Source organism: Cordyceps fumosorosea (assembly GCF_001636725.1).
Source record: "Cordyceps fumosorosea ARSEF 2679 chromosome Unknown scaffold_1, whole genome shotgun sequence".
Classification (NCBI taxonomy): domain Eukaryota; kingdom Fungi; phylum Ascomycota; class Sordariomycetes; order Hypocreales; family Cordycipitaceae; genus Cordyceps; species Cordyceps fumosorosea.
In genome coordinates, this window is record NW_017387301.1 from 2903962 (window position 1) to 2931484 (window position 27523).

At 55.0% G+C, this 27523-nt stretch overlaps 15 protein-coding genes across 15 annotated transcripts in view; 8 read left to right on the top strand and 7 right to left on the bottom strand.

The window, feature by feature from the left end:
* Positions 1–1238, top strand: part of ISF_00934 (exs) — a gene marked incomplete at both ends in the record, with an annotated part of 1350 nt that extends 112 nt beyond the window's left edge. Inside the window, one exon of the mRNA XM_018844541.1 lies at positions 49–1238. Within this exon, the coding sequence (XP_018708991.1) occupies positions 49–1238 (1190 nt within the window). The remainder of the gene's footprint in view (positions 1–48) is intronic.
* Positions 1239–3472: 2234 nt separating this feature from the next.
* Positions 3473–5227, top strand: ISF_00935 (hypothetical protein; the record flags this gene model as incomplete). Its single annotated transcript, XM_018844542.1, has 1 exon — positions 3473–5227. The coding sequence occupies one exon, from the start codon at positions 3473–3475 to the stop codon at positions 5225–5227; it is 1755 nt and encodes a 584-aa protein (XP_018708992.1).
* A 1731-nt stretch (positions 5228–6958) lies between these two features.
* ISF_00936 (NUDIX domain protein) lies at positions 6959–7918 on the top strand (the record flags this gene model as incomplete). The annotated part of the gene is made up of 2 exons (XM_018844543.1): positions 6959–7214; positions 7275–7918. The coding sequence occupies 2 exons, from the start codon at positions 6959–6961 to the stop codon at positions 7916–7918; spliced, it is 900 nt and encodes a 299-aa protein (XP_018708993.1).
* Positions 7919–8132: 214 nt separating this feature from the next.
* Positions 8133–9150, bottom strand: ISF_00937 (Ctr copper transporter family protein; the record flags this gene model as incomplete). The annotated part of the gene is made up of 4 exons (XM_018844544.1): positions 8133–8250; positions 8304–8465; positions 8831–8982; positions 9073–9150. The coding sequence occupies 4 exons, from the start codon at positions 9148–9150 to the stop codon at positions 8133–8135; spliced, it is 510 nt and encodes a 169-aa protein (XP_018708994.1).
* A 1171-nt stretch (positions 9151–10321) lies between these two features.
* On the top strand, positions 10322–11003 carry ISF_00938 (3-hydroxyanthranilate 3,4-dioxygenase; the record flags this gene model as incomplete). The annotated part of the gene is made up of 3 exons (XM_018844545.1): positions 10322–10353; positions 10435–10510; positions 10560–11003. The coding sequence occupies 3 exons, from the start codon at positions 10322–10324 to the stop codon at positions 11001–11003; spliced, it is 552 nt and encodes a 183-aa protein (XP_018708995.1).
* Positions 11004–11256: 253 nt separating this feature from the next.
* On the bottom strand, positions 11257–12119 carry ISF_00939 (2-keto-4-pentenoate hydratase; the record flags this gene model as incomplete). Its single annotated transcript, XM_018844546.1, has 3 exons — positions 11257–11684; positions 11746–11957; positions 12025–12119. 3 exons carry the CDS (start codon positions 12117–12119, stop codon positions 11257–11259), a joined length of 735 nt encoding a protein of 244 aa, XP_018708996.1.
* A 440-nt stretch (positions 12120–12559) lies between these two features.
* Positions 12560–15034, bottom strand: ISF_00940 (cullin-3; the record flags this gene model as incomplete). Its single annotated transcript, XM_018844547.1, has 2 exons — positions 12560–12737; positions 12795–15034. 2 exons carry the CDS (start codon positions 15032–15034, stop codon positions 12560–12562), a joined length of 2418 nt encoding a protein of 805 aa, XP_018708997.1.
* A 777-nt stretch (positions 15035–15811) lies between these two features.
* Positions 15812–16365, top strand: ISF_00941 (small nuclear ribonucleoprotein Sm D1; the record flags this gene model as incomplete). The annotated part of the gene is made up of 3 exons (XM_018844548.1): positions 15812–15825; positions 15936–15985; positions 16070–16365. 3 exons carry the CDS (start codon positions 15812–15814, stop codon positions 16363–16365), a joined length of 360 nt encoding a protein of 119 aa, XP_018708998.1.
* A 532-nt stretch (positions 16366–16897) lies between these two features.
* On the bottom strand, positions 16898–17656 carry ISF_00942 (hypothetical protein; the record flags this gene model as incomplete). The annotated part of the gene is made up of 1 exon (XM_018844549.1): positions 16898–17656. One exon carries the CDS (start codon positions 17654–17656, stop codon positions 16898–16900), a length of 759 nt encoding a protein of 252 aa, XP_018708999.1.
* A 332-nt stretch (positions 17657–17988) lies between these two features.
* On the bottom strand, positions 17989–18369 carry ISF_00943 (hypothetical protein; the record flags this gene model as incomplete). Its single annotated transcript, XM_018844550.1, has 1 exon — positions 17989–18369. One exon carries the CDS (start codon positions 18367–18369, stop codon positions 17989–17991), a length of 381 nt encoding a protein of 126 aa, XP_018709000.1.
* A 1376-nt stretch (positions 18370–19745) lies between these two features.
* On the top strand, positions 19746–22214 carry ISF_00944 (peptidase S9 prolyl oligopeptidase; the record flags this gene model as incomplete). The annotated part of the gene is made up of 1 exon (XM_018844551.1): positions 19746–22214. One exon carries the CDS (start codon positions 19746–19748, stop codon positions 22212–22214), a length of 2469 nt encoding a protein of 822 aa, XP_018709001.1.
* Positions 22215–22357: 143 nt separating this feature from the next.
* Positions 22358–23249, bottom strand: ISF_00945 (hypothetical protein; the record flags this gene model as incomplete). The annotated part of the gene is made up of 2 exons (XM_018844552.1): positions 22358–22860; positions 23054–23249. 2 exons carry the CDS (start codon positions 23247–23249, stop codon positions 22358–22360), a joined length of 699 nt encoding a protein of 232 aa, XP_018709002.1.
* Positions 23250–24126: 877 nt separating this feature from the next.
* Positions 24127–24654, top strand: ISF_00946 (ribonucleoprotein (LSM) domain, eukaryotic/archaea-type; the record flags this gene model as incomplete). Its single annotated transcript, XM_018844553.1, has 6 exons — positions 24127–24151; positions 24204–24260; positions 24324–24362; positions 24420–24447; positions 24500–24563; positions 24619–24654. The coding sequence occupies 6 exons, from the start codon at positions 24127–24129 to the stop codon at positions 24652–24654; spliced, it is 249 nt and encodes an 82-aa protein (XP_018709003.1).
* A 372-nt stretch (positions 24655–25026) lies between these two features.
* Positions 25027–25630, bottom strand: ISF_00947 (DNA-directed RNA polymerase, RBP11-like protein; the record flags this gene model as incomplete). The annotated part of the gene is made up of 3 exons (XM_018844554.1): positions 25027–25385; positions 25450–25508; positions 25614–25630. The coding sequence occupies 3 exons, from the start codon at positions 25628–25630 to the stop codon at positions 25027–25029; spliced, it is 435 nt and encodes a 144-aa protein (XP_018709004.1).
* Positions 25631–26352: 722 nt separating this feature from the next.
* ISF_00948 (Membrane-associated, eicosanoid/glutathione metabolism (MAPEG) protein) lies at positions 26353–26908 on the top strand (the record flags this gene model as incomplete). Its single annotated transcript, XM_018844555.1, has 3 exons — positions 26353–26382; positions 26431–26565; positions 26621–26908. The coding sequence occupies 3 exons, from the start codon at positions 26353–26355 to the stop codon at positions 26906–26908; spliced, it is 453 nt and encodes a 150-aa protein (XP_018709005.1).
* Between the last annotated feature and the right edge of the window lie 615 nt (positions 26909–27523).

Here is a 27523-nt window from a genome sequence, read left to right on the forward strand (position 1 = left end):
CTTCTCCTCCTCCCACCGCACCCCCCTCCGTACTAACTCCCCCTTCAGCCGTCTGGGGTTGGGGCCTCAACCTGCACGGCCTGCAGCTCGCGCGCATCGACCTCCCCGCGCTCATCCGCTACCCCGGGCGCACCTCGCCGGCCGCGCTCTCGCACCACCTCTCCACCTACCGCTTCGCCACCGTGCTCTCCGCGCTGCTCGGCCTCTGCCTCGCGCTCTTCTGGCTGCTCACCCTCCGCGACCCCCGGCGCGTCGTCGACCACGGCTGGCTGCCCCTCGCCTACCTCCTCGCCCTCGCCGCGCTCTTCGCCGTCCCCCTGCGCAACCTTCCCGGGCAGGGCCGGCGGCGCTTCCTCGTCACGCTGCGGAGGGTCAGCGTGGGGGGTTTGGCGGGGGCGAGGGACGGCAAGTTTGGGGACATACTGCTGGCGGACGTGCTGACGTCGTACGCCAAGGTGCTGGGGGACGTGTTCGTGACGGCGTGCATGTTCGCGTCGCCGGGGGGGTCCGCGACGGATAGGCCGAACCGGGACTGCGGCGGCGTGGTGGTGGTGCCGCTGCTGATGGCGGTGCCGAGCCTGATCCGCCTCCGGCAGTGCGTGATCGAGTACCTGCGGGTGCGCGACGCCAACAGCAGCCGCCACCACGAGGAGTCGACCAACGGCTGGGGCGGCCAGCACCTCGCCAACGCGCTCAAGTACGCGACGGCCTTGCCCGTCATCGTCACCAGCTCGATGCAGCGCAGCGCCGAGGCGGCTGGCGACGCGTCCGCCGGGCCGGGCCTCTACCGCGCGTGGCTCCTAGCCGTCACCGTCAACTCGCTCTACTCGTTCTACTGGGACGTCACCAAGGACTGGGACCTCACGCTGTTTGCGCCCTCGTCGACGGCCAAGATGCTGCGGGCGCCCGCGTCGTCCCACCACCAGCCGTGGGGCCTGCGCCCGAGGCTCGCGTTCCGCCTGCCCAGCCTGTACTACGGGGTCGTCCTGCTGGACCTGCTGCTGCGCTTCACGTGGTCGATGAAGCTCAGCCCGCACCTGGACCGCTTCAGCGGCTGGGAGGTTGGCATCTTCGTGGTCGAGCTGCTCGAGGTCTTCCGCCGCTGGGTGTGGATCTTCTTCCGCGCGGAGACGGAGTGGATTCGCACGACGAGCTCGCCGGTCCTGGGGCTGGACGACGTGCTCCTGGGCGACTACCGGGAGGCAGACGGTGACGAGGAGGATGGTGAGGACTTTTGATCCGGCGCCACGTTACGAGAGGGAAGGGGGCGGGGGCCGGGGGGCGGTGAGGCTTTAAAAATAGGGTGGTTTGCGCACATTTGTCCATCCATACGGATTACTCGTTGGGTGAAGAAAAAAAAAACCCCCCTTCTAAACTTGGCTGGACATGGGAAAGAGGGGAGAAAATGGCGTTGAACGGTTGACGAACCCAACTTAAAAGAACGGATGGACAGACGGGCTGGTGGGGGACCTGAAGATTGCTCCGGGTCTCTACTGCTCTGTACACATTCAACAACTTGGATTGTTTGCGTCTATATCCCGCACTCATCCATCAATAATATACTAATTATATCGAAGCCCCATGCAACAAGACGCACCTATTATGCAATGATTGACGTCGAGCTTTGCGATCGACTCCGCCGCTACCTGGGTCATGCGTTCATGATATGCGTGCCGTGTCCCCTGTTGGGACGTTTTTGTCCCCGACCGAGTCGAGCTGAGGCGTTGGCCGTGGCGCCAAACTACGGAGTCGTTCTCTTTTCTTTGTTGACGACAGCCGAAAGCAGACAGGTAGCAGACGAGGGGAGTATGTGACGGAAATCTTCATTCATTCATTCATTCATTCATTCATCCTCTTTCTTCCCCCTCCCCCTCTTCCTCCTCGTCTCCATCCGTCGGCTTCAAGGCATCTTGTGCCACCCAACCGGACGTCCCTACCCGAACACAATCACAGCCGGGTTTCTCATTTCGCAGGACCATCATGTTCAAGTTGAATGCAATGCAATGCAATGCAATGCATGCACCCATCAATCCACCCACACCTTGTCGCACCTCAGGGCGCCTCGAGCCCTCTTTTTTTTTTCTTTCCTTTTTTTGTCTTTTGCCTCGCCACATTGGCAACAACTTGCCGCCCAACCAATGCAAGCACCAGAAACGCAAAGCCCATGCCCCACGGCGGTGCGATCCTGCTCCCGAACTCCCGCCGCTGCGGGCGCCAGGATAAAACATTGTCGCACATGTGTGTCGTTGGGGATGGAAAAGGGCAATGACCTGCGCTGGCCAGCAAAATCGCTCGCCCCAAACAACATCAAGGTGAAGATGGAGAGAAACCTCTCTCACCTCTTACTTCCGCACCCCCCCTGCACTGGCCAAGCTAGCTGGAGAGCTGTTGAACTGCTCCTCCAGACTAAAACATTAGTTCCGATGAATCAATGTCGATTGCGTTGCGCCCGGTAATAAGCTTTCCGCCGAGTAATCTGTGCCTGGCCTGATAACCATAAAAACCAATGTGCCAGCAGAGCCCTGTCAAAAAAAGATGAGATGGTCGCGAGGGTCACCAGGAACATCCAGATCCATCGCAGAACCAAGAGATGGCCAGAGCCTTGGCGAACAAGGCTCTGCTATTATTATCGACATGGCGCAAACAACACATCGCCTCCAGCGCCTCGGAGGTTTCAGCACGCCCGCCGCTCCCACAAGCCCGCTTAGGGAAGGAGGCGTCTAGTTAGTTATTGACAATGCTGTGTGGCCTCGTTGGAGAAGGGGAGGGGGGTCAGTCAGTCACACACACACACACACACACACACACACACACATCTCCCTCACTCCAAGACACGCAGCTCTCGCTCGCTCGCAAAGCCTCTCCTCGCCCCGCCACCTTAAATTCTGTCTGGTCCGCCCACCTTATCGAGGTACTTTTGTGTGTTGCTCTTCTCAAGTGCATCGACTCCAGACTAAGGAAGACAGGAACAAAGAACTCCAGCAGCCAGTCACGTTGTCAACAAACCTGTATGATCCGTTCTGCTGTCTGACCTGTCTGTCAACTTTGCCGTCGTCGACAACGGCAACCTTGTTTACCTTGTCTCGTACCTATTTCTTTTCTTTTTTGACTCTTCCGTGACGATAGGGTTCACAAGTGTATCCAGAGGTATCAGACTCACTGTACTCTTCGACTCTTGATTCGCTGTGATGAACGGTTGCCTGCCTCTTGTTGTCATCCCGTCTGTGTGAGCGCTGTACGCCCACGTCTCACACATTCTCGCCTCTTCACAGTCGCTCTGCAACACAACACCCACCGAGCCTTGGCTCGTCTGTCGACCCTTCCCCTTCCTTTCCCCTCTGTCTATATATACCGTCCCTGCTTTGATCCCATCCAACACCTGCTTCTTCCCAACAGGCTGTCGACCCTGACCCTGCTTTGACTCATCCTATAAGGAAAACACCGTCAGCCATCATACACTGGACCGACCAGCATGGCCACCCCGCGCATCATAAAACCCGCCATCGCCCTATCAGAGGCAGAGGAGCGCGACGCTTATCCTCACCCTGGCCGCCGACTCAGCAAGTACGAGGCGCTGTACCGGGAAAAACCATTGCCCAAGGTACCAGAGACCTTCAGGAGGCCGTCAACACCCACGGCAGGCCGTAAAGGATCCTTGCCGCTTTCATATCAGACCAACCTCCAGCAGTACTCCCAACCCCAAACGCTGCCACAAGCCTCAGCAGCTTCGCTCGTCACATTGCCGTTGCAGGACCAGTGGGCAGTGCCCGGCCACCTAAAAACCTCCAGAAGCTTGCACATCTCTGAAGTGGCCTCATCTCAGTCGATGGCAGCAGCCAACAGAAAATCGAGTTTCTCCCGCGGTGCATCAGGGCCAAGGTCATCCAGAAAGATCAACAGCTTGATTGGACATGACCTCGATCTTCCCTCAGTCGATCCATCTAATCCTCACGACAGAACCAGCTTCAGCTCGGCCGCGGGTTACTCCGAAGGTGCGTCAAGCTCGGTGTCCGACTCTGACGACTACCAAGACGGGCAGAGCACCTCGGATGCAGAAGGGGGCTTGCTGCCGCTGCTTCTAGAGATGGACGAGGACGGTTTATGTAGACGATCGATCTTGTGGGTGCCTCGAACGCCGTGTGCCATGAGGTCGCCGCCCCCGCTCAGGATTCCAAAGCACGGAAAGTCGGACAATAACGGCTCTGTGTCCCTCTCCAACGATGGTCACAGCCCGACCCTTGGACTGAGTGGCGGCTTTGACTTGACCGAGTTGCCTGTGCGACTGACGCCGGGCCACGGGCAGTTTACCGATAAACGTGCTGCCAACGACTACCATCGTTTCGCGGCAGAGCTCGCGGCTCCGTGTCAGATAGAGAGGGCGTCCCATCCGGCGGCCGTTCCCTCCGCTCGGCAGCAATCTCCGGGACCACGCAGCAAGAAGGCCAAGGTTGGAGGGAAGTTTCGTGGCACGGCGGCCTTTATCCGCCTATGGGACAATCCCCGGCCAAAAGAAGCCAGGCCCCCGACGCCGCCACCAATGCTGCCTCCACTCCCATCTCCTTCTTCCTCTTTCTCCCTGATCGAGCCAGCACGATCAACGTCTCCCACTGCCTCTTTCGAGGAGGAGACTGTCAGGATGATCTGCCTGCCGCGGCTTTCGGCTGTCGGTGTTGAACCGCCGTCGTCGCCGCACCAGTACCGTCTCTTCCCGCGGCAGAACACCACACCGGCACCGCAGATGCAGTTGCCGCTTCGGCGGCCGCCTCGGTCGCCTCATTCCATCAGTGCTTTTGAGTGCGACAGCGACGACTGCCAAGACGATTTGGGCCGGGATGGGGGGCGGCGGTGGTGGAGTCGTAGCGACGAGGAGGGCCGCGGCTCCGTTTCCTCGGAGGTGCCATCCGTATACCGACGGCGGCAGGAGGAGGAAAAGGAACGACCGCCCGGATCGTCCTCCTCGTCGGGCGGGGGCGTCAAGGGCTTGTTTGCTAACGCCCGTGATCGATCATGGCGATCGCACCCGGATCGTCGCAGAGTGAACCTGCGTAAGTCGATCAAGGTGCTGAATGCATCAGAGCTGGACGAGGGGAGTACAAAGGAGGGGGCCACGGAGGAGGGGGGTGCGCAAACGGAGGCACCCAAATCTACTAATAAGTCAAAGAGACTGAATTTGCGTCAGGTGCGCAACCTCGAGTCATACTTTGATGGACCTGGGGTGTTTCTGTGAGGCTCGGTTTTTTTTGGTCTTTTTCTTTTGCATTTGGAAATGATGGCATAGCATAGTATGATACCATGAACTTCGGGGAGGGCAGGGGAGGATAGGCTTACCACTGGACGTTAGCAAGGTTTGGGAGTTCTAAGTCAATCCTTTTTCACATGGTTGCGTAAATATCAGTGAGGTAACAGAAATGTAAAAGAATCGAGTACAGGAATGGTGATGGAGCGATAGGCAGGCGGCCATGTCCGAACGGCGTGAGGTAGCGGCCACCGCCGGAGGGCGCAGAGGCTGAAGCAGGTTGATTTGGAGACGGATGAAACCCCCACGATGCTGAACGAGTTGGAGAAATCTCCAACCGCTCATGAAGGGAAATTCATTGCATGAGGAGAACTGTAGCAATGAATTGCAAGCAAAAGAGCCGTTGTTGAAGCTGCTGGACTAGATGGCGGCGCGTTTGTTCGTGTAACTTGCAAAGCATGCAGGAAGCAGCGGCCCAGCTTGCCCGCGCCACAGTGGCTGGAGGTACCTGCTTCTGGTGCATTACATACACCGACATCACCAGGTACTCGCTACGCCTCACCACTTTGTCGGGCCCGTCCGTATTCGGAGCTCGCTACCTTTTGGCCTCCCTTTTACATCATCACAAGCCAACCAGACCAAGGCCCAATGCGCAGCCCATCGCCAGCTTCATCTCGGCCCAGTTTCCCGATTATCATCGTATTCTGCCTTTCTTTGAATTAGAAGCGTTCTTTTGGACTTTTCCCCGCATCCATCCCAAAGAAAAAAAGATAGCCGTCACTACCTTACCCACAACACCGTAAGCTCGGGTATCTACAAGCTTCCCCGCCAAACGGAATTACACATCAAAGGATCGTCCCAGCTTTGTTGTCTCCCCCACAACACAGCCTCTTCCTAGACGAACAGACACAAAGACTGTCGCAATCCGCGAGAGGAAAGTTATGCTAGAGGCTACCCAGAACGGAGACCATATCGCTGTTCCACCTTTGAAAGAATCGACCGTGCAACCATCCCCCACGCAGGTACCAAGCTGGCTGACGGCTGCCTCGGCTGTGGCTCATACCTTCAGAATCACTCATATACCCGGCCAGATATCAGATATAGCGCCAACTCCCGCGCCGGACACGAACGGCAAGCACAATCACTCACCATTTCTTGACTCTGACTGCGCCTCTGAACTCGCCTCGGCGTATTACGATGCTGCCGCCATGGCACCGTTAAACCCATTTTCCAAGGTACGTTCAAGCATGAACCCCCCCCCCCTCCCCTTCTTGCCTTTACCTTATATATTGTGCGATCCTTCGCCAGTTGCGCCTCATTGCACGGCATGTTTGCGCTCCCCCCCCTCTCCCCTCCCTCCACTACAGTCTCCAAGACGAGTGCATTGCATTGCATGGACGCCCTGCGGAGTGGCATCTCCAACTTCTGATGGCGTCTACCAAACTCCACCTGCATCCTTCGGAGCTAGCCAGTCTCCAATTTCAGCGCTTCTTTATTAGTCTGGCGAACGATGGTCAAGATGGTTCTGTTTACATGTGCCTCTGCCTTTCATCGTCGTCCTTATCTCTCAGCACATGTCCTACCCCATCCCCCAACAACCTTTCCCCGGATTCCGGGGGGTCTTTTTGCTTACTTTAGGCGCCTCATTCTCATTTACATACATGCCCCCATGCCCTTTATCCTTCATTGAGACGTCTCTAAAAGCTCTACTTCCCTATTGTCATGTTCAACCCGGTACTAAGCAATCTCTGTCTGCGGCAGGCTGCCATTAATCGTCTGCGAGCATATAAGCCGCCACCCTTCCCGCTATGGGATCGTCTCCCTATCCGAATGCGCGCTGCTGTCTTGGTCCTGCTCTACGCTGATCGTTTCGGAGACCTACGCGTTGTCATCACCATGCGGGCCGCCAGCCTCCGCAACTTTTCTGGCCATGCTGCTCTTCCTGGTGGCAAGGCCGATACCACGAGTGAATCGCCTTGTAAGTCTCGAACGGCACATGAACCTACTGCAACCCTCACTGACACACCCGCACTCGCAGACCAAATAGCGAGGCGAGAAGCTTGGGAGGAAATCGGCCTGCCTATGGAAGATCGGAAGATTCCAAAGCCGTTCCGCGTAGAGAAGCTATGCTATCTTCCCCCGTTCTTGGCCCGCACCCACATCGTCGTCACCCCGTGCGTGGCGTACCTGCACGCCGACGCACTCACGCCGGGCGAGTCGCCCCCGGTCGTGGAGCATACACTGGTGCCGAAGCTCGACGCGAGCGAGGTGGCGGCCGTCTTCACGGCGCCGTTCTACAACTTTCTCAAGTCGCAGGACCTGCCACCCCAGCCCGGCCACGTCTTGCCGCCCGGCCACTGGTACGACGGCGCCTGGATCAACTGGAAGGACGTGGCGTGGCGCGTGCACAACTTTTACGTGCCGGTGAACAACCAGCAGGTGTCGCGGCCTGTGCAGGGCAGCGAGGCGGTGGAGGAGACCAAGCAAGATATTGACTTCGAGGGCCGCTTCAGGGTCTGGGGCATGACGGGCCGCGTCATGGTCGATGCGGCACGCATCGCCTATGGCGAGCCGCCTGAGGTAGAGCATAACCCGGGACTGGGTGACGCGGACATCATCATGATTGCGGAACAGGATGGCGCCTTTAAAGAAGCGGCGAGCAAGGGGCCGTCGAGGATGTAAACGCGATTAAAGCATGCTTTCGTATAAAGTTTGGGGTGGCATGGGCAAGTGTATATTTGAATGTTTGCAACGCGCAATGAGATGAAATATAGAACCATGTACGGGGTTCTGACATTAATCGTGGTGCTAACTCGAGACAATGCTGCAAATAAACCGTAGAAGAAAACGATGAAGCCATGATGCGAAGAGAAAGCCATCTCTTTGAAGCATTCAATTAATGACAAGCAGTTTCTTTGGTGGCCGAAGTATGGTTTCCGAACACATAATAGCCGAGAAAGGCGCCGAGAGAAACGGCCACCATGACCCAGCCGTTGTAAGTCATGAAAACGAGCCTAGCACACATCAGTGACGAAGCTTCTACAGTCTCGGCTGGGGACTGACTTACATGAGCATAAAGGCGTAAAAGTTTTGAAAGCCGTAGAGGAGAGACTTGATGAGATGGCTGTGGCGGGTGAGGTGGTCGCGGTTTTGTCCTGGTCGGAGAAACGGTGTGGTCTCAGTAACGGTTTCTTCATGTGCGTCTTTTCGCGGAGGCAGAGATGGTTTTCTGCTTCAGTAAATGTATACGGATATTGCGGTATCAAGGAGAGCGTGTGTGTGGTCAAAGTCACACCAGCGTCTATCGTGTGCAGTCATAGAGCTGGTCGGGCAACAAGACAAGGAGATACATGGAAACGCGTGCTTTCTCAACAATACAGAGTTTGACACAGCACATATTCCTCGGCATCCAAGCACGCACGCAATCTTGAGTCTCGACAATGATTCGGTACATAAACATGCAAGCAACAAGAACAAGATTGATGTGGAACGAGTGATGAAGGGCATGAAGAGGTGGGCGAGCAGGAGAGCAAACGGCATTGAGGAGGAGAACTAGACTCACTGGGTGCGGATTCGACTCTAGCCTCCATTGACCTTTCATAGACGCGACAGGTAGCGCGCAGGCCTTCGTAGCCCATGGCGATGAGCACGACAGCGATGAGGGAGGCGATGAGCCCCGGGGTGGAGCGAATGTGCCACTGCTTGAAGACGATGCAGAGGTTCGTGGTGTCCCAGGTGAAGAGCATCTACACGCTTCCGTTAGCGATCGGGTCCGGGGTAAGGTACTAGAGATGAGGCGTGCCCGGGGCAGAAGTGGGCAAGAGGTATGTACGCACGCTCATACTGCACATGTCATCCATCCCATCGCCGCCGTGGCCCATGTGGCCGGAGTGGTCCATCTGCGAGTGGTCCATGACTGGCATCAGTAAGAAGTGGGAATTCGGATTGCGGGGGTTCCGTAGTTTAAGACGTTAACTAGAGAAACGGAGATGAGAGGAAGGCAAGATATGGTGATGGGTAAAAGAGGAGGGAGAAGGCGAGGAGGCCTTGGGAAACGTGCTCAACCGCTCGTGTGAGGAAAGTGTGGCTGGTGGAGCGCTGTGACTGGTTGGAAACTTGCTCAAGCTGGCACCTGACCAGGTGAATCAATATCAGAAATTAACAGAAATACGGGAAAATAATTTAATAAAGACGCCTAAGAATGGCAGGTTGCCTGTCTTCCACATATTTATAGTTTGTATCATATCTTCTTTTGTTTTGCGGTAAAGGCGGGATTTCATCTTGTCCCCAACACGCTCAAATCCAGCGGGAACTGAGACACGGGTACGTGGGCGCCCCTGCGGGCTTTGTGCTGTGGCGCTCTTTTGTGGCGTGCAGCGTGGCAGTTGTTAATCAGGTATATCGTCCATCCGGTAAAGATGATATCAAGATGACATCTCGACCAGACGCTGTAAATTTCCATGAGAAATCTGGTAAAAATACAAGGTAAGCCTCAAAGGTCCAAAAGAGGTTGCAGGGGCTTTTCCCCAACTCATCGTATCCGGCAAAAGAAACGGTGCTCGGCAGCGGGCTTGCATGTTGTGCCCGCCACAAAGCTGCCCAAAACGAGCAGCAATCGACGCTGCAAGTTGACCGATGTGAGAACTCAGAATGACTAATCCAGTACCAGGCCGGAGTGACGCACATGCAGGACCAGTCAAGCGACTTCAATATAAGCTGCAACCTGCAGGCATCGCCCCCGACATCACGCCGATCTGCGCAGGCGGTAGGCTCGGAGGTGGAGGGAGGGGCCACTTAAAACCGCTGCCGGTTTGAGCAAGTGGTTGCAGAAAGTCGGCCTTCGCGTCATCACCAGGCCGTCCCGCGAACCCATCTGTTCTTCATATTTAGGCACGGGTTGGCACCTGAAGTCATTCCCCCGGTCGTCATCTCAAATCGTACCGAGAGTTTGCGATTTAACCTATCGATCTATCCGCCATCGGCTATCGGCGCCTTGCCCCTCCTCCCCCAATAGTACTCATACTCTCTCACCCACCCTCTGATTTTCACGCAGAGCCCTCGGCCGTACTCGGTCTCCATTACATGATGCTAGGTCCGCCAGTAAATCTGCCCAAATGGTAAGCCATTAAGCTCATGTCTCAAGACTCAATATTCGAAAAATTTCACACTTGAATCTTCCCGGCTTACCACGAGTATAGGCTGGAGGAGAACAGCCACCTGCTGCAGCCTCCAATCAACAACTACTGCGTCTACAATGAGGGCTTCACAATCATGGTAAACATCCCGCCGTCCAGACATCCGTAGACTTCTAACCGCCCCCTAGATTGTCGGCGGCCCCAACGCCCGCACCGACTACCACATCAACACCACGCCCGAGTACTTTTACCAGCACAAGGGCACTATGCTACTCAAGGTCGTCGACGAGGGCGGCGCCTTCCGCGACATCTTCATCCGCGAGGGCGACATGTTCCTGCTGCCGCCCAACACCCCGCACAACCCGGTCCGCTTCGCCGACACGGTCGGCATGGTCGTCGAGCAGCGCCGGCCCGAGGACGCGCTCGACCGCATGCGCTGGTACTGCGCGCGCTGCCCCGGCGCCGTCGTCGTGCATGAAGCTGCCTTCCACGTCACAGACCTGGGAACCCAGATCAAGGCGGCCGTCGAGGCGTTCCGCGCCGACGAGAACAAGAGGCGCTGCGGCGGCTGCGGCGAGCTGGCCGACTGGGCGCCCGCCCCGGGCTCCATCCCCGATCCGAACCTGGCGTAAAACCTTGGCTGTCAGTGATCTGTGATGATGAGATGGTTGATGATTTGTGAAATTTTCCTCTTTGTTGATGATGATTGATGATGGTGAAGGAGGCGCAGCAGATAGGGGGGGGGGGGGGGGTCAATTTGTAAAAGTCAAACAACGCCCAGGACAGGGAGCCGTGGCTAGTAATTTATTCCTCTCCCCCATCTTCTTATATTACAAAAATGCAAAATGGACAATACCTCCTTGCGAAAAAGATGACCCTAAACTCTTACGTCTCGGCAAACTCGTAGTCTCTGGTGGAATCCTCCACCGCCAGGTCGATCGCGCCCTCGGGCAGCTCTTCGCCCGCGATGCGCACGCCCGCCCTGACCCTATCACCGGGGACCGCCGGGCCGACACCGGCCGGCGTGCCCGTCAGCACGACGTCACCCGGCTGCAGCGTCATGACGCGCGAGATGTCGCTGAGGATGCGGGGGATGCGGAAGATCATGAGGTTGGTGGAGCCGCGCTGCTTCTCGCGGCCGTTGACCTCGAGGAAGAGCTCGACGTCGTGCGGGTCCGCGATGGCCGCCTTGGGGATCACCCCACTCATCGGTAGGAACGTGTCGAAGCCCTTGGCAATGTCCCACGGCAGGCCCTTGCGCTTGGCCTCGTTTTGCGTGTTGCGTGCCGTCATGTCGATGGCCACGGCGTAGGCTGTTTGGAGGGAGTCAGTGGCGGTTTGACGATTCAAGAGAAGCGATGGGGGGGGGAATACCCTTGATGGCCTCTAGGGCACCCTTCATGTCGTCGGGTTTCAGGTCGCGCACCGTCTTGCCCATGACCAGCGCGAGCTCAACCTCAAAGTGCATGTCCACGCCCTTGGGACGCACGCAGGGGCCCTCGCCGGGGAGCAGCATCGACGACGTCGGCTTGAGGAAGAAGAAGGGCTGCTTGGGCTTGGCATTGGACAGCTCCGCAATGTGATCACTATTTTTTGAGCAAAAGAATCGTCAGTTCATGCTCCCTTCCGGTGCGGGTGGTCATGAGAGCTCACGCGTAGTTGCGACCAATGCAGACCACCTTGCCAGCCTGCTTCAGGATCGAGGCCTGGGGGCTCATGGTAGCCAATGTCCTTCGTAGCGCAAACATGATGAGGATGAGAGAAACAGAGATAGCCTCAATTGATACGGAAGCAGCTGTGCTGGTTATATATGCCGATTTCGGATTCGCGACGCGGCTGTGGTTGATGCCAACAGGACGAGGCTGGTCGGACATGCGTCGGAGCAGCCTCGGTGGGGACCCCCACGATCCGAGGCCGAGCCGCACATTGGGCTCGTAATGGTCAGCAACAATGAACCTCGTTACCAAATTATTGATAATAGTTTATCGTGGGGAGTAGACTACTTCCAATCATCATTTTAAAAAGGGACATATGATCCGTTGTGTGTATTCGTGTATTCAGCAAACGCCATCTTCTTCATGCCACGCTAAACGATCAACCTTTCTATGCTCCATGTGTAAAGTTCCAACTCCATACATGAATATGTTCTTTTCTACCAATCCCATCCTTCCCACTTGATCGACGCAGTTTACGCCACGTAGCGGTACACGCCAAGTGCTTGGTCTTCATCCGGCCGCTCGAGGTATTCACGACTGATCAAATCTTCGATGCGGCGCTTGATGAATGGCACTTCAGGTTTGAACCGAGCTGCCAGTTGAGACAGGACTTCGTTCACAAGTTGCGTGTGCGTTAAAAGCTTTCGCGACCTGCAGTGTGGTAATTAGCGAACAAAATCCAGGCTTCGAAAACGAGGTCCAACATACTTCATGATTCGCACAATCGCAGCATCAATGATGTGCGCTCGTGTTTCGTTATTCTTTTCTTCGGTGGTTGTTCTTTCAGTCGCATCTTCAACCTTAGAAACGGCATTGATGACCGGAGCTTTGATCCTCAGGGTCTTGCTCTGGAACGCCGCATTGAATGTAAACTTGTCCGATGACTTGATCGATTTTGTAGGCGGATCCTTTAGGAGAACGCGCGACTTCGGTGCCACGGCGATCGCAGTCAGGGTTCGCATCAAATCGCTTGTCGCTATCGCAGTTTTTGCTTGGATCTCCTCGAATGAAAGTTGCTCATCCTCACGCAAGTCATTGAAAAGCATCAGGACAACCATGGCGTATGTTGGCACATTGATCTCGTAGCGTCTTTCTTTTGCCAGGCCGCCGGACTTTCCTGGGATGGCTGGGAATGTGCACCGCACATCCGCACTGCCCGTGGTCCCAATCCATGTCAGCTTTCGCCCGTTTCTGGATGCCAGGTAGAATTGCTCGAAGCTCGCTTGCAATCTTTCAATTTGCGGTGGATAGTTGCAAGTGATACGAGAGCCTTCCCCAATCTGTGCTGTGCGACCCATCACCTCCTGTGGCCAGTAGTTCATTGTCAAAACATTAATGCCGAGCTCGGTTTTCTTAGTTCCATCTCCCGACGTCCGGATGTGGTCGCGATATGATGCCGTGAGGTCTTTCGAAGTAACCAGGTCTCGGAACATGCCCTCCAGCTTCGAGGTGAATTGCTGGCCGAATTCCTGTCTCATTTTCAGGATAAGCTGATTCTCAACATCGTGACTCTCTGATTTTGCGTGTAGTAGTCGACGAGCAAGGTGGCGCTGATAGTAAGTCTGGAACAAATCTTTATCCTGAAGATATCGGATGAGAACAATCGCCTTGTCCAGGATGATGTCGATTTCCCTTTCCGATTTACCGCGGATTCCCTTCTTCATACTCTCGTCGATGAACAGGGAGACGTATTCGGAGCTTCTGCGGAACAAGTTGATGAATTCAGCAAAACTCTTTGCGAGAGCTGTTTGGATGATCAGATCGGACTGAAAACAGTTTGTGCACATCGTGTCGAATTTATCTCGGAGAGCCAAAACATCGTCAACCCACTTGATCGCAGCTGCAGTTTGTTGGGAAGACGCTGGAAGGGCCTTCGGCTTCTCGCCCTTCTCACCAATGCCCTTCTCACCAATGCCCTCCTCACCTTCGGGTGGCACAGAAAAGTCCGTGTTTTGAAGGGTATCCTCAATCTCGATGCCCATCTCAACAACGCGTTTTTGCAAAATTGTCTGCAAAGACGTCTTGCGATCATCAACTCTTCCAACCAGTTTGTACAAAATCGACAGTTCCTCGGACTTTTCATTGTCGATCAGCCATCGTAAACCACTGCCTTCCATATTCAGAAACTCGTCGAGATTCTTCACAATCAGTTGCTGGTCAACGATGGATGCTATTTTCGTTTCTGTTTCAGGCTCAATCGTCGTCCCGCATCGGTCTTTTTCTTCCTCTAGTCGTTTCTTCGTATGCCTTAGCCATCGACAGGCATCCGCCGCCACCAGTAGCTCTTGGCATTCGCGGCGGTAGAACTCTTGGCTATTTTCGAGAAATCGAGGTTCGAATAATGTCAAATACAGTTTCGTAAATTCGTTCTCGTCTTCGGCTTCGTAAAGGCTACTAAGCATGCGGCTGCAGCTGCGAATAAGGGCACGATCGATTATGTCGCCTTCACGCTCCATGTCGATTTGATCGAGCATGACTGCGATAACAATATCAACAACTAAGTTTTGTGAGTCCTTACTCAGGCAAGAGCGTAGGATATGATCTCGGAAGAGTGCAATCGTCGTCGAGAAGATAGGAACTCTGTGAAGCTCCTGTTGGATGTAGCCGCGGTCTAGATACATGAGGATATCGGCCGTCATGTTCATCGAAACGTTGTGATCTTCCCAAGTATCTCGCAGTCCTTTAAGGAACCTTTCGCCAGTTTGTCGTCGTTCGTTGGCAGATGTTGAGCTACCTTTGCCGATATTCACAAGGCCGCTGGTGAAGAGTGCCCTGATCTTCGGGATAACATTATCGTTGAACCATTGCTCCTCGAATTCTTTGACGCGGTCGTAGAGGACGTCACCTTTCTTCTTGAGAACAATCTTGTAGGCGGCTCTATAGAGCTCTTCGAACGACAGCCTTCCGCAGCTTTTGTTGTGTATGTCGCGTAGAGCTTCTTTGAGCATATTCCAGCATGATTCAAAGTCGGCTCCTTCCCCGGAACCGTTAGGCTAAGTCGCGATGTCGTTAGTACTCGATGCTGGCAATTCAGCACTCCACAGGGGAGCAGCTGGTGACAGAGCACATACTCGGACAATTCGACGAGGCGGACGTATGCGGCCTCTCGCGCCAGCGCCGCCTCGCCCAGATATCATAATGACAGCTTTCGCAATTGCTGGAGCTGCGTCGTGTCGAGATTTTGCGTAGGGCGGAATAGGTGTTACCTACAAAGGTAGGCTGCAGCGAGAATGGTGAGCTTTCGCAGGGGTAGGTATGGCGAGACAGACGGAAAGGGTGTCGATATTTAAGTGAGATTTTTGCAGATCCAACAGCGCCCCGTCCCTTTTCGCCCAGAAAAGTCTTCGGCCGCAGACGAGAAAAGTGATCTATCACGGCAAACGGAGCTCCGCAGCTACCCTTTGGTGCTTGAACGGTTAACAACACTTTATAAGGTTGGCATTTAACACTCTCTCGCAATGTGTGGGGCACTTGTCAGTAATCCGCATGATATCGATAAGATAGCTACGTCGAGGAGCTTTCCCTTTGTCGCCAAATCACGTGGGGCGGAAGAGAATCTAGTCACGTGCACTGAACTCTGAGCATCGTTGGGTGGTTTTTTCGGCGCTGCTTTCGACGCCAGTCGGCGTGCAGCTCCACCGATTCAAGACAGGCGACAAGGGATTGCGCGGGACTTGTGCGGTGAGCTCAAATACTCAACTAAATCTTGGTTGAAATCTTTCAATATGAAGCTCGTGAGGTAAGTAATGTGCTTGCTTAGCGCCTCCAAGCTGCCGGCAGCGTCACGCGACAATCTGAAGCAGGCGCCACCGTAGCCTCTCAAGACGATAGCTAACTCGCGGTGAATAGGTTTTTGATGAAGTGCGTCAACGAGCCGGTGACCATTGAGCTCAAGAATGGTACGTTTCAACATGGCTCATAACCAGCGATCCGCAGCCGGCGCATCGTATCGCAAACGACGGCGACTAACAGTCCACAATTAGGCACCATCGTCAACGGCACCATCTCATCGGTGACACCCCAGATGAACACCGCCCTGCGCACCGTCAAGATGACGCCCAGAGGCCAGGAACCCATCTCCCTCGATACTATGAACATTCGTGGCTCGACGATTCGCTACTTTATCCTCCCCGACTCGCTCCCTCTGGATACGCTATTAGTCGACGACGCACCCAAGCCCAAGAACAAGGCCCGCAAGGAGGCTGAGCGCGCCAGCCGGGGACGCGGCGGTGGCAGAGGACGCGGTCGTGGTCGCGGTCGTGGCCGTGGTCGTCCCTGAGCAGGCAATTAGAAGGAGGGCTGATTACTCTCGGAGAGTTTTGGATGGGGGACTATCACGACGAGAGTAGCAGGGACTGAGAAGAGTCCGATGGAACATAATGAAGACGGTCATCGCCACGGCCCAGCGAGGGTTGATGCTTACGCCAGTCGATCAAGAAATTTATCAAGGCGGGCATACAGTTGGGCAGAAAAGGGCAGAAAAGGGCAGAAAAAGGCAGTGCCACTTTTCATTTGTTTATCTTGAGCAATCACGACCAAAAAAACTCTACGGGCTTCGATGGATCAGGCGTTCGGGATGTTTGGCCATATCAAAAGACGCGGAAAAACAAATACAGTGTAGTCATTTACTGCGGCTCATGAATGGAACCTGTTGCTTTTACACTTGTTTTAGGCAGAAACAATATGCCAAAGTCATGCCAGCTGCCTGGAATCAGAATGGTGAATGCAGAACTGTTGAGTCATCAATTCGTAATATCTAGGCCAACTTATGTATATACAGCGCATGTTGCAGGACCAAGTCTAATCGTTCACTAAGCTGCGTCATTCCATATCCGCACGACCTGAAGCTTCTCCCAACCGGCCGTTTTGCCGCTCGACCCTACCGTCTCGGCCCTCCACCCGTCGCCGAGCAGCGCCGGCACCCTACCCTTGACCAGGTCCGGCTTGTTCTGCGCGCACAGCAGCACATACGCGCACCCGCGCGCCGACAGCACGCTCCCCAGCTCCTCCAGCAGCCTGTCCGTCGTCTCCATGCCGTCCGCGCCGCCCGCGTACGACAGCGCCAGCAGGTACGAGTCGTCGTCAAACGACGGGTCCGCCGCCGCCGCCGCCGGCACCTCCTGCGCAAACGTCCCCGGCCGCGAGGGCATCTCGGACGTGGGCACGTACGGCGGGTTGAAGATGAGCACGTCGACGGCGCCCGGGCGGAAGCACGAGGCCAGGTCGGCCATGTTGGAGCCGAGATAGGTCCCGCCGCGGGCGTGCTCGTCGGCGGCGGCCTTGCGCACGGTGGCGACGGTGGCGCGGCAGGCGTAGGCGTTCAGGTCGACGCCGGCGGTGAGGATCTCGGGGGTGCCGAATATGGCGCCGCACTGGGCGTTGACAAAGCCGAGGACGACGCCGGAGCCGGTGCCGACCTCGACGACGAGCGGCGCGGCGTGGGCGAAGCGGGTGGTGAGGAAGGAGCACTCGCTGGGGGAGGAGAGCGTGTCGAGGAGCAGGAAGGAGTCTTCGGCGGGCTCGTAGACACGCTCGTATGGGACGTGTGAGGTATCTGGCGTGGGCAACATTGTTGCTTTTTGTGGTGGTATACTAAGGTGAGAGTTTGTAGCAGGTTGATGCTGAAAATATTACTGATGAAGAGTTGTATACATAAGTGGGGCGTCTGTTGGACGACGACTTACACGATGCTCGAGGTGACGGTGTCATGAATATAAAATAGTAGCTGAAAAGCGATATTAATTTGAATTCACGTTGCTTCCCTGGTATCAGATTATTTTTGATAGTCACCATGTCGGATTACCATAACGCCCTCTTTCCCTCTGCCAGCCAAGCCAATGAAGATGTAACCACGCCTCGTTTCCTTGTCGCATAAAGATTGCATGCAATACAGCCGTACGTGTTATAGAATGACACAACAACTCTTCTTTGCGCTTCCCAGTCTGAAATCAACACCCCAGTATCCCTCAGGATCCGCCGCGTCCTTGCCCCAGGTGAGGCCCCATCCCATGTCATGCACGAGATGTGCGACGTTGGGGTTGTAGGCGCCGTGCAAGTCGCACTGGGGGCAGGGCCTCGTCTTGGTCTTGTAGAACTTGGGCTTGGCCTTGAGTCGGCCGCCGCGAATGTTTCCGACGTGCCTGCCCGTGACGGGGTTCACGACGACGCTGGCGCCGACGAAGCTGGGGCAGTTGGTGAAACCCATGTAGGGCAGGCAGGGCTCGGTGACGACGGCCCAAATGTGGCTGCACGGGAGATGCTTGAAGTAGGTGACGATGCACATTATTTGGTGTTGCTTCTCTGGGTGGTTTTGCGTTTTTGTTTTTTTTTTTTGTTTGTGTGGGTTTAATGGCTGGGCTGCGAGGTTTGGCAAAGTGCAGCTTGTGATAATGGGAGCAGGCATGATGCGGACGCGCAGTGGTGTGGCTTCGGCGGTGTGCACTCACTTGATGTGTGAGCTGTGAATCACAGCGTTTGTAGGAGAACAACTGACCGATGGCTCCCTATGAGATGCGCAAGATTTTCAAGTTCTTATTCAAGAGATGATTGGGCTTTCATGTACGGATAAAACTTGGCTTTGGATATTTCCACGCACAAGCTCATAGACACTGTTGGATAAATGCATGTGAATTGACCAAAACGTGGTAAACGACAGACCTGGCACTAATAATCTAAGGATTCCCGCGCATGAATTTAGAAATTGGCATAGAAATTACCCTGCATTTTATGAAAATCGCGGATGATTCCTAACTATGCCGCAAGTTGCCAGACGCCAGTATTGGATATTTTTAGAGTGGTCTCCGTATGACGGCATCGGCTGAAGGCGATACAGGAGATGTCTCAGTGTCTTTGACGCAACCGAGAAATAAAAAGAAACTGAACAACGTGAAATATGGTGAAATGTAGACCGTTCAGTATGCTTCAAGTACATGAGCTTTTCCAGGAAATTTTCAGTAATCAATTGGCCGCTACTTGTAGATAGCGCCTGTCGCGTGGACTGTACCCAGTGCCGGGTGCCGGGTAGTTAACTAGCTATGAACCCCCTAGCCTATACACGCTGCCATACAAGGATTCCATGGCACCATTCCGAGAACGGAAGCTGCTAGTGCACTGGCTGTTTCGTTTGACATGTCACTGCAGCGGCAGCCGCTCTACACATTTCGGGGACAAAGAATTTCCATGATTTTGAAAAATATGAAAACGAAGGATCAATGTGCAACAAGTTGTACGAGGAGTCATCAGGGTCGGGCGGCAAGTGCAATTGGCTGCTCCAACATGCCTATGTACGGAGTACACAACACAACCTGAATTGGCTGCTGTTTGCTCAGACAAAAAAACAGTGGGTACCTAATGCTGCGCGGGACAGTGTCCCGGTGCTACCTTAAGTACTAGGTACATAGTACTTACGCTAGTGCCTGGCAGTGCCTGGCATTCCCTGTACCGCTCAGGAGCTTGCCATTCGCCCTTGATAAAAAGGACCATTGTGTCCTCGACCAATTTGCTTGTCCGACACGCTCAATACATTCCCCGAGCCTATAAATACCCCAGGAATCCCATCGACGTGTCCCGAGAAATCTCAACATCCATCCAAACACGTCTCCTTTACACGTCTCCCTTCGCAGTGCCATACGCCTCAGACCTCACCTCACCGCTTACACCATGTCTACCTCTGCCGACACCGCACTGTCGGTGGCGGCGGCAGCTTCAGGCTACAAACAGCCACCGAGCAATATTCTCGATGTCATGCGTGCCCCTGCGCTGCCCGTCCCCGTTCCCAGTCCCGCGGGCGACAGGATCATCCTCGTCTCGTATGCCAAGTATCCGTCCATCTCTCACATCGCCACCGCCTACTTGGCCCTCGCTGGCGTCCGCGTCGAAATCGCCAATCGCAATCGCCGCAACACGGCCGCCGGTCATGGCATCCGCACCTTTGCCTACAAATTGGAGCTCGTCCAAGCCAAGGATGGCAAGACCGTCACTGTCTCGCTGCCCCCAGACGCGCGCACCACCAGCCCCATTTGGAGCGCCGATGGTCGCTACTTCGCCTTTGAGAACATAACCCCCAATTCCGTGGATCTTTGGATCGGCAGCGGTGAAACTGGTGTCGCCCGGCAGGTCCAAGATGTGGGGTTGAACCCTTTGCTCGAACACGAGCTCATCTGGATGCCGAGTCAGAAACAACTTCTTGTCAAGCTTGTTCCTAAAGGCCAACAGCCACAGCCGGCAAAGCCAACGGTTCCATTAGGCCCCATCATTCAGGAGACTGACGGCAAAAAGGGTCAGAGTAGCACCTATGAAGCTCGCGACACGCTCAAGAACGAGTATGATGAGGCCCTGTTTGATTATTACGCGGCTTCTCAACTGGCTTTGGTTGATGTTGAGTCACTCACGACTCAACCCATCGGTGAGGTCGATCTTTACCTCAAGGCAAGCGCCTCACCCGACGGAAACTACATGTTTACTCTTGCGCTTCGCAAGGATTATTCATACAACACTGGGTATTTGAGGTTTCCCTACACCGTCAAGGTTTGGAATCTCTCAGACCTTACGAGCACCAAGCCTCTAAACCTCTTTGAGCTGCCTCTAGCAGACCGTGTCCCCATTCGCGGCGTTCCTTGCGGCCCGCGCGATTTCTCATGGCGCTCCAATGCTCCTGCATCTCTACTTTGGGTGGAAGCTCTCGATGACGGCAACTGGGAAAAGAAGGTCGAGCACCGTGACAAGGTCATGCTCTTGGAAGCGCCATTCGATATCAACGCGTCGCGTGAGCTTCTGCGCACGGAATACCGCTTCGGTGGCCTCGCCTGGGGAGAAGATCCATCATTTGCCATTCTTAGAGAGCTGGATATCAACACTCAGTGGGAGCGTCGCTACATTGTCAATGTCGGCGATCCCCAACAAGAGCGCAAGCTCATCCTGGACATGTCGTACAACGAGAGGTACAAGTATCCTGGCTCTACCATACTTCGCAAGCTGCCGAATGGCTTTCACGTTGTCCGTAAAGTCGGCGAATCCATCTTCCTCAGTGGCGCTGGCTCATCAAAGGATGGAGATCGACCTTTCCTAGACCAATTCAATACCGATACCAGGAACACTCGCCGCTTGTTCCGCAGTAGCAGCTCGGCCTATGAATCTTTCATCGGCTTTACAGATACTACGGGGTCGACATTCCTCACATTGCACGAGTCGCCCACTGATTCCCCCAACGTCTTCCAGCATATCCTACGAGCCGAGATTGACGCTCCGGAGGGCGAGGCCGTGTACAGCACCGAATCTCGGGCAGTCACCAACATTCCTAACCCAACCCCTCTTCTCTCGCAGATTAAGAAGCGTGTTGTGACATATCAGCGTGAGGACGGAGTGCAGCTCTCGTTCAACCTCCACACACCGCCAGGATACCAGGAGGGTACCCGTGTCCCGACCATTCTCTACGCGTACCCCCGCGACTTTGCCAGCGGCTCAGAGGCCGGCCAGGTCACCGGCTCGCAAGCCCGGTTCACGCGCCTTCGAAAGCACCAATTCCTCCTGCTCGCCGGCTACGCCATCCTCGAGAACGCGGCGTTCCCCATCGTCGGCGACCCCAAGAAGGCCTACGACACGTACCTGGAGCAGCTCGTGGCCAATGCCAAGGCCGCCGTCGACAAGGCCGTCGAGATTGGCGTGGCGGACCCGGAGCGCGTCGGCGTCACGGGCCACAGCCACGGCGCGCTCATGACGGCGAACCTGCTGGCGCACTCGGACATCTTCAAGGCGGGCGTCGCGACGAGCGGCGCGTACAACAAGACCTTGACGCCGTTCGGCTTCCAGAACGAGCGCCGCAGCGTGTGGGAGGCGCCGGAGCCGTACCGCAAGGCGTCGACGTTCTTCTTCGCCGACAAGCTGAAGCACCCGATCCTCATCGTGCACGGGGCGGACGACGCGAACCCGGGCACGACGCCGATGCAGTCGTCCAACTTTTACTCGGCGGTGCGCGGGAACGGCGGCACGGCCAAGTTGGTCATGCTGCCGCACGAGCCGCACCACTACGAGGCCAAAGAGTCCCACGAACATGTGATTCACGAGATGCTGGCCTGGTTTGACAAGTATCTCAAGTATCCGGCCGAGGCACAGCCGGATTCTAAAATATAAAAGTGCGTTGTATTCTATATGATGGCGTTTTCTTTTGGCGAAAACATGGCATAAATAGAGGAGGTGTGATAGATATTATGTATAGATGAGAGAGGTGCAATGGGGGGAGTTGGGTCTATAGAGTGAAGAGAGAATGCCTGGTTCTATTCCTGTGCCTTTTTGATCATGGAGGAGTGAATGTCCTTCCAACCAGCCTCCGACATGGACTTGACCGTGCCCATGAGCAGCCGCGACGCCGAAATCACCTGCTCCTCGACCAGCTCCACCGCGCCGTCCGCCGTCTCCCTGGCCAGCCAGAGCGACTCCATCACCACGCCCATGGGGCTGCGGATGCGCACGAAGACGCCCCCCTCGACGTCAATGAACTCGTAGGTGCTGACGACGTCCGAGTCCCAGAGGCCGGCGGGCAGCGTGTGCACCTTGTCGGTGACGCGGTAGCAGTCCGGGGCGCCGGTGGCCGCGACCCCGCGCGCGGCGGGGATGGTGGGGTGGTTTCCCCCCGGAGGGATGGGCTCGTACCGGGCCATGTGTGGGTTGTGCTTGATGTAGTTTTCGTGGTCCTGTAGCCCTTGCACCAGCTTGGCAGCGGGGACACCCGCGGGGACGGCGGAGACGTGCAGCAAGGTGGTGGTGGTGTTGAACCAAGCTGCGCGGAGGTCAGTGGGTGTGAAACGATGGTTGTCAGAAGAGAAGGGGGGGGGGCTCTTACATGACATTTTTCAAGTCTATCAAGAGGCGGGGGGAGGGGAGTAAACGAAATGATGGACGCAGAAATGGGAAGAGAGTATGAAAGGTCTAGAGTTGCATTTTGTGTGAAGCTGTGTGTTCGAGACAAGTACCAGTAACGACCTGGGTAGTGCTGTCGGCGGCGGTGCGAGCCGATACAATGGTGTGGGTCCAGAAGGAGTCGGGGTTGTCCTTGGGCTGGTAGAGGACTGGCTTGGGAGAGTTCCCGGGACTCCGGGACACGGTGTAAGTCAAGGAATTCAAGCGGTAGTTCGATTGAGGCTTGGCCGGGGGCTCGTTGCTCGACATGCCGCGTTGCTGCGTCCGGGATTGTGGGAGGGAGGGTTCTGTGGATATCCTCAGCCTCCCTCCCGAGAGGACCAGCAACCACTGCAGCCGGGCGGGTGGTATTGGTCGACGTCCTAGGCATTTCTACTTCGCCGGGTGCCATGGCAACAACCTACTGGGGTTGAATCGGGGGAACGCGACGTCGGGCGTGTCATCGCCGTTCATAAGACCCGGTAGCTTCCAGGGACGGAGGCCTTCTTACAAAGTCCAGCGCTGAAGATAAAGGTAAAGCCTCGGTTTCTAGCGCGAGTGGCTGGATTCCATAATTGCTCTTTAGTCGAGTTGTCAAAGACAAAGAAGGCTTTGGTCTCGGTGCTTCAGTGTATGCCGAGTTTGGTGCCTCAGATCGGACTCATCGTTAAGACTTCTTACCATGGGGCGCTGGCTGGTCATCGACGGCATCTGCGCGGCGGCACGCCCCTTATTATTATGCACTATCGAGAGGCGGTCCTAGCCCATCCATCATCCGATATGGTGGCTGGTCACCAAGTCTTTCAGGTAGCAATTGCATGTCTGATGTATGTATGTACAAACGAACCACAGCGACCAGTTACGAGTTGTTAATTCGCATTCACAGTGGCTGGACGGGGCGCGTGGCGCGTCGCTACAGCGGCTTTGTGGCGGAATATTTCCTTAGTCAGCACCGCGTGAGCACGTGCAACAGCAGCCAGGAAGTCAGTCTTGGCCTTGTAGTGTGGGTTTGATGAGGCACAGCACAATCCATCGAACTGAGCTCTGGACTGATCAAGAGGCGAATTTCACTTGAGACGTGATTTATCAACCTATCCGACTCTTCTTGAATAAAGCAAGCGGACCCCTCACACTCACATCACTCAAAATGGCCTCTCAATTACTACCCCTCGGTGAGTGAAGAAGCATCTCACACATCTTAGAAAACGGGAGCTAATCGAGTAGAACTCATCGACAAGTGTGTCGGATCGAGGATTTGGGTCATCATGAAGGGTGAAAAGGGTAAGATCTCGGTCTCGGGGTTCGGTCGGTGAGCTTTTCGGGGCGTACTGACCCGCGATGCAGAATTTAGCGGCACTCTTGTTGGTTTCGACGACTATGTCAGTAAGTCGGCTCTCTCGCGGCCCTGTATGTATGGCGGAGTAATGCTAACAAGCGTAGACATGGTTTTGGAGGACGTCACAGAATTGTGAGGGAAACTTGCTCGCGCCAACCAAATGCCGTTTTGCTGACCAAAGTAGCGACTACACTGGCAACCACACAAAGCTGCCCAAGATTCTGTTGAACGGCAACAATATATGCATGGTAGGCGATATGCGGCACTCGGATGCAGACAAAAAATTGCTAATCGCACATCTAGTTGATCCCCGGTGGCGAGGGCCCTGTTGAGGCCTGAAGCATGATGGATGGTACGAATGGACGACGAAAATGCGTGGCTCAGCGTGAAGCGGCCACAATGCTAACGACCTGCGGATGAATTGGAAGGCCCGGTTATCTAGCTATTGCTGCTAGGTATAACGCATGATGCACGTCACGAAGCGCCGCAGTCGCACCCGTGGGCAATGACCAGCACACCCGGCGAGGTTATTCGGTAGACAGAGAGCATACCCGAAACAAGGAATGCATTTTTGAGTTCAAATTGAAGTACATGAACCCAGGGGCAAGACGACTGCTTTTTGTGATGAATATGATTACATTGTAGTGAAAAAGAAAGAGGACGCCCCAACGCCATAAATGATCCATATGCATCCCCAGCACAATATCTTCCTCACAGGCCGTTGGATTGCATGCCGGCCTGGTTCCCCGTGTTGGCAATGCGCCGCAGCTCCCATTCTCGCGTGAACTTTTGGTGCAGCATCTCGAGCTGGTTGATGAGCTTCTCGCACACCGATGTGAAGACGTCCCGCGACGACACGGTGCCGTCCGTCTGCACGCGGATGAAGAGCTCGGGGACGTTGGGGTGGCCGACTGCGGACCATGTTAGCGATGCATGTCGCGCAACTTTATAGTAAGAGGAGCGGTGAAAGACGAAAAAGGCGGGGGGGGGGAACTTGAGGTGCTCGGAGAGCAGGTGGCCGAGGGTGTGATCTTCCTTCTTGAGTAGGAAGTCTGACGTGTTGGACATTCCTAAATATGGGTTAGTCATTTCGGTACTGACTGGCTGCTAGGGGACTTGCACGCCGGTACGCACCAGAGTAGACCTTCTCCTCAATCTTCCTCTCGCCCTCGGCGAGCAAGAAGAGCTCGAAACTAAGCGCTGGTTAGCATCGACTGTCTGGGGCTGGTTCCTCGGGAGTTGCATTTCGAGTAGACGTGGGGTTTATGAGACCATCCTGTGTGGACGTCACGACGTACCGATCAGGCGCGTTCATGGTGGCGGTCAGTTGATGAGTGAGACGGGTGTGTCGTGTGAGGTGAGTTGGAGGAGATGGGTAAGCGTTGGGCGGCCGGTGGTGGATAGCAGGGCCTAGAAGTTCCAAGACTCGTCAATCAACAGGGACGGAGGGCGACTATGTTCGAAAATGACGGGATTTCGTGGGTTGGCGGGTGTTGGCGATGTTGGCGTTAGATGTTGATGTATTTTTGAGATGCTGTGCACGGCCACTACTAATGAGTCCGTCGTAGGCTTTGTGAAAGGCTGGATAATCATCGGCTAAGGCCAGCCACCAGTTGGCCCCGTGGCGGCCTGTAGCTCTCTGTAATTCACGAGTTATGGTGGATAAAGCACCACTACCCCCACTGTAGCCTTTTAGTACTGGTAACCATTCGGCGATCGAACTATATAGTCCCTCAGCCAAAGGCTGTAATTAGCAGAAGCACCTGTCTTATGCTTCACGACATATAGCTTTATGCTGTAGCACCTCGGTAGAGCAATTCAGGTCGGACCAGTGAGATTAAGTCAATGGTCATCCGAAATAAGACCCCATAACGTTGCTTGGCCCTCGTCGCATGTTTACTTGGTACGGTCGCCGATCGGCTTTATATCGTAGGCCCTTCGGGTATTGCTCAACTACCAATATTATAAAGCGTATTGGCTCCCCACGCATTGATGCAACCTCCCCCCTTTCTAACGGATTCGAGAGTAAAGACCGCAATGGCGACTGCTAATCTTTCATTCTTCACGGTGCGTCTGTATCTTGCGTAAAATACAGCAGAATGCTAACCAAGGTAGCTTCCCGCCGTGGTGCTCGGAACCTGTATTGGTCCGCATGGCTATGCCATCCTTCACGCTCGGAATCACTACGACAATGCCTATCCTCGCAAATTCAACGATGCCATAGCCGAGTCTGAGACTCTCGACAAAGAGGTTAGCGCTGTACAGTTGGGTATGCTTCCATGTATGCTAATCTCACGCACCGCAGGCCAAAGCTCGCATCCTTCGCGCCCAAGCAGCATCCGACAATAGCTTCGAGACGCTCGGCTACTTTGCCGCCGCAGTCGTGGCCGGAAATTATGCGGGTTTGGAGAGCTCTTCCTTGAACTTTCTCAGCATTGGCTATCTAGTTACGCGCCTCGCTTACGTGGTGACGTACATCAAGCTGCAGGATAACCGCATGTATCACGTACTACGTAGTGTCTTTTGGGAGGCAGCCTTCTGCTTTTCGTCTGCGCTCTGGATCAAGGCTGGTCTGAACATGATGAGAAAATAGACAGACTGGGGCTGATAGGCTTGATTGTGTTTTATGAGTGATTGGCAATTAGAGACGGCATAGTCTTAACGCGTGGTTCGCATTTTAAGCTCAAAAAGTAGAAAAAAAAAATAGCAAAAAAAAAAAAAATAGAAACACCCTCATTTTAACTTATATTGTTGCTGTGCTATTTCAGGATGTATCGACATAGGTATTGAAACGGCCCCGTGGGGCAAGCGGTTGGATTCAAATCTCCAAATCTTCCAGGGGTCTCGGCCATCTTGCATCAAACAACGCCTTGCCAATGGACTCATCTTATCAATCATAACAGGTGATGCCGCGAACTCCGCCCTGGCTTTTTCGACGGGCTGGAAAACACTCGCCTCATGCCGCAACTTTACTTCTCGCTTGCAAGAGCCTACCTCTTGCGCTCAACGAGTTGCGCTGGATCCGCGAGCATGTCGACCTAGCCACCAAGCCCGCCCACCGAGAGCAGCGATTACATGCGCTCTGCCGCCAAAGGGGCCAAGGAATACCTCTTCAATATGTCTTGAAGTCCCAACCATTTGGGCCTCTGGATATACAGTGCAAACCCGGCGTGCTCATTCCTCGGCCAGACACAGAAGCTTATACGTA